The sequence below is a fragment of the Strix aluco genome, chromosome 26 (genome assembly GCF_031877795.1).
Source record: "Strix aluco isolate bStrAlu1 chromosome 26, bStrAlu1.hap1, whole genome shotgun sequence".
Classification (NCBI taxonomy): Eukaryota; Metazoa; Chordata; class Aves; order Strigiformes; family Strigidae; genus Strix; species Strix aluco.
Genome location: NC_133956.1, coordinates 7939487 through 7945349, shown reverse-complemented (window position 1 = coordinate 7945349; position 5863 = coordinate 7939487). Strand labels below are relative to the sequence as shown.

Below are 5863 nucleotides of genomic sequence, written 5' to 3'. Positions count from 1 at the left end.
TTTTTTCCTCTGCTGGCTGAATTTAAGACTTTTCCTGTCTCTTGCATGGCAGGAACACCACTTCTGTCCAAGCGTTGCTCTTTTTTCTGTTTCTGTGCTCTCCCGTTACCCCTGTCCTGGCTGTAGCTGAACTGATGACAACCCCAAAGGCCTGAACAACAGCCGGCCCGCTGGCCCGGGGCACGGCCGCTGAGCCCCGCTGGGTGCTGCCGGCCTCCCCTCCAGCTTCACCCCCGCTGTGGAGGCTTTAAAAAACCGCCTGATCCACTAATATTTGGGGGAGATGTCCACGCTGGTGCCCACGGGAAGCAGCAGGACACACACACACACCCCCCCAGAGCCCACAGCAGCGTTTTTGCTGCGCTGCCAACCCCCCGGCAGCGCGAGAGGGGTGAGCCCCGGAGCCTTTGCCCGTTCATGGTCTGTGTAATGGGAACTGTCCTGTGAGCTGGAAAAAAAATAAAAGTCTTTATTTTCTATAGTCACTGCTTCAGCCTGTTCTCTGACCCCCCTGCGGCCAGTCCCCATCAGTATTTGGGGCCACAGCTCGGGCGTGGGCACAAGGAGCCGCCAGAGGCCTCGCTCCCTGGGGTCCCCTGTGGGAGCCAGCAGTGGAGGCACCGGCTGCCCCGCTCTGCTGCGGTGCCCGGGGGGGGCACAGGGCGCGGGGAGGGCCCCGCACCAACCCCCCTCCCACCCCTTGCTGTGGTCCTTGGCCACAGGCTGATCCTGTTACAGCAGCGGCTGTGAAAGGAGCATTTCAGCTGCTCCTGCAGCTGCATCCTGCGGCCTCCCCCCGCCCTGGTACAGGGGGGTCCCCTCCTGGGACAGGGTCCTGCTGGGGGGGGGTGGGCGACAGGCAAAGGGAGGGGGCCAAGGGCCAACGCTGTGGGCAGCCAGGATGTGCCTGAAAAGGACGTCTGGAAGGAGGGTGCAGAGAGGGGGGGAATGAGTCTCTTGAGCCAAGGAACCAGCGGCAGGCCAAGAGGGAATGGCCTCAAGCTGCGCCAGGGCAGGGTCAGACTGGCTCTTAGGAAGTATTTCTTTGCAGAAGGGGTTGTTGGGCGTTGGAATGGGCTGCCCAGGGCAGGGGGGGAGTCCCCATCCCTGGAGGGGTTGAAGAGTCGGGGTGACCCAGCGCTGAGGGATCTGGTGGAGTTGGGAACGGTCAGTGTGAGGTTCATGGTTGGACTGGAGGAGCTTCAAGGGCTTTTCCAGCCGAGATGATTCTGGGATTCTGTGCCACGGTTGCTGGCTGGGCAACAGCAAAAACAACCCGGGGCCATTTTGGGACCTGCTGGGATTTTGGCACTGAGCCAGGGGCGCGCGGGTGTTGGTGCCCAGGAGCTGGCACAGCCCCACATCAACAGCCACCTACAGCTGGGGAACTGGTTGTGGCCACCTCCAGCCTGGCCACAGTGTCAGCAGCACCACCCAGGGTGTGGTGGTAGAAATGCCAGCAAAGGGGCTGTGGCCACAATAAGCCAGGAGGGCTGAGCCACACACGGGGACACAGCTGCTGCCCCCCAGGACGGGGTCCCATGGCTGCACCCTGCACCCCACAAACAGCATTTGCTGCTGCTCGAAGGAGAAAAGTGACAGCGTGGGGCAGCAGCAAAGGGGTGACCTGCCCAGCCCAGGCCCCAGTGCCCAGCTTCAGGCATGAAGCATCAGCTCTGCCCCTCTCTCAGCCCCCAGCAGAAAGGGAAAGGCAGGAAAGGACCCAGCAAACATGGCAAAGGGCAGAATCAATGTTTCTGTCCGTGGAGAATCCACACTGGAATGTGCTTCCCCCTTTGTGAAGGGGCAAAGCGCTGCCACAACACAGGGGCACAGCCCCCACCTGCCTGGACCCTGCACTGTCCCACAACACCCTCCCCAGGGTGCGGACACCCCACGGCTCTGCGCGCGGGACAGCTGCTCTCCCTGCACATGGGAGACTCTGCCTCCTTCCCTGTCCCTCCCTGAACACGGCGATAACAGGCGATCTTTGACCTTGACAGCAAAACAGAAGGAAAATCCTGGCTGGAAACAGAAAGATCCTTGGCTGGTGCCAAGGAGGGAACAAGGTCTCCCCCCCACCACCCACCTCACTGAGCAGCAGCAGCAGGCACAGAGAGAACAAACCATTGCACTTTTTTTTTTTTTTTTGGAAAAAGATAGTAATAAATAAAGAAGCAGCTGACAGCAGTGCAGCCCCAATGTGTTGGACCCCCCCCACAAGCACCGTGGCTGTCGGTAAGGGCACAGCCATGGGAGCCATGCTGTGTGCCGTGGGACTGGGGTGCTTGCACATCTCCCCCTGGTCTCTGCCAAGTCCCTCCAGCTGCCCAAAACAAGGAGTGGGCAGAACCAGGAGCAGGACTAACAAATCTGTCTCCCCGGCAAGTCACTTTGGAGGGGCCAGGCTCAGACAGCAGACTCAGCAGCAGCAGCCCCGTTCAGGAAAGGCTGCTCCGATGGCTGGGAGACGGGAAACTGGGTCTGGGCCAGCCACCGCATCCGCCTGTTCACGAGGTCTGGCACCGAGAGCGAGCGGAACCCCAGCCCGTCGCTCCTCCAGTTGGCATCCACCTCATCACTGACACCTTCCTGCTGTGCCCGCACGTTGGGGTGCAGCCACTTGTAGTAGGTGACCCTCAGTGCCAGCCCCAGCAGGTAGCAGGGCAGGGCGGCGGAGACCACCGGGACGAGGTACGAGTCCTGGTCGGAGGGGAAGCGGCACCAGAGCCAGGACAGGGCCAGCAGCGTGCTGTCCGCCAGGATGAAGCCGTGATAGATGATGCTGCGGTGCAGCGTCCTCCCCGGCGCCACGTTGAACCAGCTGAAGTAGAGGATCACGGCCACCATGGCTCGGTAGAGCTGCTCGGGGCCGGGCGCCTCCATGAAGTCCGTGCCCTGCAGGCTGACCCAGAGGAACATCGCCAGCCACACGAGCGGGAAGTGGACAGCCACGGCGTAGGGCCAGAGCAGGGCAAAGAGGGCGACCGTCAGGATGCGGGGGCAGATGAGGAAGAGGTTCCACAGGAAGTAGATGATGGAGGAGCCCCGGCTCAGCTCGTACTTGTCTTGCAAGAAGGAGCGCAGGGACTGGTGGTAGTCCAGTAGAGACCAGGTCACACACAGGAACGCAGTGCAGATCCCCAGCCCTGCAAACACGGTGGGGGAGATGCTGAGGGCAGATTGAGGCAGAGAGAACTGCTCGAACTTCCCCCTGCCCAGCATTCCTAAAATGAGCTTCCCACCAGTTCACAAAGCAGCTGCTGTGGCTGGTCAGAGCCTCAGCACCTGCGTCCCTCCCCTGGCCTTCCACCCTTCCCAAGGAGGAGGCTGGTGACTGGCCTTGCCCGGAGGATGGGGAAGAAGTGAGGGCCCGCGTGGTTCTGCAGAGCGAATCTCCCAGCCAGGGAAGCGCCCAGCCCACGGGGGCAGGAGATGAGTGCTGGCTCCACCCAACCAGCGCATGGTTGGGTCCCCATTTCACTGCAGTGACACTTGCTCCCCACTCCAGGATGGGCACCAAAGCACCTCCTCGGTGGCTTGTCCTCCACCTTCTGTCCATATCCACAACAGCACCTCCCCAGCAGGCTCCTGATTTCTCTTCTGACCCCCAGCCTCTCCTGGGGCAGGGAGGAGAACGGCCACAGAGGTCCCCCAGCTTCTACCCTCCCACCCCAAGCCCTGCACAGTCCATTGGGCACGTGAGCTCAGGACAGGGGCCCACCCTCCTGTGTGTCACGTCAAGGGGAGGAGTGATGTGGGAGAAGAACGACACCTCAGACCAGGACAGACAGACAAGTGTCCTGCCAGGTCTGGCCTGTCCTGTCCAAGCCCACTCTGACCTCAAGCCTGCACCCCCCTCCCCTGGTCCCACCCCCTCACCCTGGGAGGGCTCTGCCTTGTTTGTCCACAGGATAACGTAGAGGAGCAGGGTGAGCTGCGGGGTGTTCTCCAGGAAGGTCTCGAAGAGACGCAGCATGCTGATGTCGTGGGAGAGGAAGGCCATGCGGCTCTGCTCCTCCTCCTCCTCCTCCTCCGCCCAGCACACCTTCCAGCCCACCTTCAGCGCGTGGAGGCACCTGTGTGGGGACGCGGCCAGTGGCGAGGGGCTGCTGGGTGGCAACGCCCCGTGCCCCTTGGTCCTCACGCTGCCCTGGCAGGACAACTTAAAACGCTCCGATTTACGCTCAAACCTCTCCCTCCCCCTTCCCAAGCCAAGCCCCGCGGCCTCCACGCGATGCCACTGTGGGAAGTTCAAGCGTGAAATCGAGCATCGCCCTCGGTGACCGCAGCCAGGGTATTCCCTTCCCCCGGCCGGGACGCACAGCGGAGCCGCGCCGCCTCCCCGGGCAGCCGGGAGAGCCAAGGCCCGGGCGAGGTTTTGGGGCGTTCACCGCTGCTGCGGGCTCCAACACCCGCCCTGCTCGGTGTGGCACCGGGAGACGTGTCCCGGGGCACGGCCGGGAAACCTCCGCTGCAGGGACACCGGGGGCTCCCCCGGACGTGTTTCCACCTGGCTCCGACGGGGCTGAGCCAAACGGCTCTGCCTGGGGACCCCCTTGGAAATCCCGACACTTCCCCGGCTCCCACGTCCCCGCGGGTGTCGCGATGCCCAAGGGGGTCCCCGGGCAGAGCGGTGGATGCAGGGGGTCGGGTCCCTGCCCCCCCCCCCCCCCCCCGCAGGAGGGAGCGGACTGGGAGGGGAAGGGGAGAGGCTGGGGCAGAGCGGCGGGTGATGCCGGAGGAGGATCCGGATGCCCGGAGGATGCCGGGGGGAACCCCAGGGCGGGGCAGGGCGGGGCGGGGAGGCCTTGGGGGGGCGGAGGGGGGTGCAGCTGCGGGGGGGGACACCGTACCTGAAGAGGAAGCCGAGCTGGAGGAGGTGGAGGGCGGCGAGCAGCCACGGGGGCACGTCGGGGCGCAGGGCGGGCGGGTCGGAGCGGAGCCAGAGCCAGCTGCAGGCCTGGGTGGCGACCGAGGCGGCGGCCAGCAGCGCCAGCACCAGCGCGGCCCAGCCGAGCTGCCCCCGCCGCGCGTACTCCGCCGCCACCCACCCGTCGGCGAACACGTCCAGCGCCGCCGCCGCCGCCCCCCCCGCCGCCAGCGCCAGCTGCCACGGCCCGAACCGCGGCGGGGCCGCGCCTGGCGCCATCAGCGGGGCCGGCAGCGACCGCCCGCCCGTGGGACCCGCCCCGGTGGGACCCGCCCCCCGCGGGCCACGCCCCTGGTGGGCCACGCCCCTTCCTCAGGACACGCCCCCGGTGGCACACGTCCGTCCCGGTAGGACCCGCCCCCGATAGGCCACGCCCCCTCAGTGCACGTGTGTCACCGTGGCCACGCCCCCCCCGTCACGCCCCCGCCGCCCGCCCCGGGCCCGCCCCGGCCCCTCCCCGCGCGCAGCCCCTCGGCCCGGGGGCGGTGTCGCTCCTGCCCCTCCCGGGAGGCAGCGCCCGCCGCCCGCCCGCAGCCCTGAGGGGCTCCCGGGTCCCAGCACGGCTCACGCCGCGGGGGACAGACCCCGGCCGCGGGGTGGGGGGGCGGGTGTGTCGCCGCTCACCGGCACCGTTTTTCCCAAACCCTCGATCCTGTCCCCACGCCGCGGCGGAGTGACGGGGCGCAGCCACAGGTACCCGCGGGCTGAGCCGTCCCCACCGCACCGAGCTCCCCGCCCCGCGCCCACGGCAGGAGGCTGCTCCAGAACGGACCCGGGACCGGCGGGAGCCGAGGAGGCCGGTGCGGGAACCGTCAGCGCTGTCACCCCGCGGCGAACGGCGACATGGCAGGACACGGCCGGCCCGGGGGAGCTGGAGGGGCCGGCGCGGGCGGAGGGCCGGGCCGGAGGGAGCCGGGAGTGGGCAGGGGG

At 66.5% G+C, this 5863-nt stretch overlaps 1 protein-coding gene across 1 annotated transcript; it reads right to left on the bottom strand.

Annotated features, from left to right (window-relative positions):
* Positions 1–1899: 1899 nt before the first annotated feature.
* XKR8 (XK related 8) lies at positions 1900–5174 on the bottom strand. Its single transcript, XM_074850734.1, has 3 exons — positions 4857–5174; positions 3883–4079; positions 1900–3149 (listed from the first exon to the last, which is right to left on the bottom strand). The coding sequence occupies exons 1-3, from the start codon at positions 5150–5152 to the stop codon at positions 2410–2412; spliced, it is 1233 nt and encodes a 410-aa protein (XP_074706835.1). The 5' UTR covers positions 5153–5174; the 3' UTR covers positions 1900–2409.
* Between the last annotated feature and the right edge of the window lie 689 nt (positions 5175–5863).

Bases quoted from the DNA above. Each gene is read 5' to 3' on its own strand.
- XKR8 (XM_074850734.1), bottom strand. From the start codon at position 5,152: ATGGCGCCAGGCGCGGCCCCGCCGCGGTTCGGGCCGTGGCAGCTGGCG. The intron at 4,080-4,856 runs GTACGGTGTCCC...GTCCCCACACAG, and splicing joins CAGCTCGGCTTCCTCTTCAG to GTGCCTCCACGCGCTGAAGG. The intron at 3,150-3,882 runs GTGAGGGGGTGG...CCGTGTTTGCAG, and splicing joins CAAGGCAGAGCCCTCCCAGG to GGCTGGGGATCTGCACTGCG.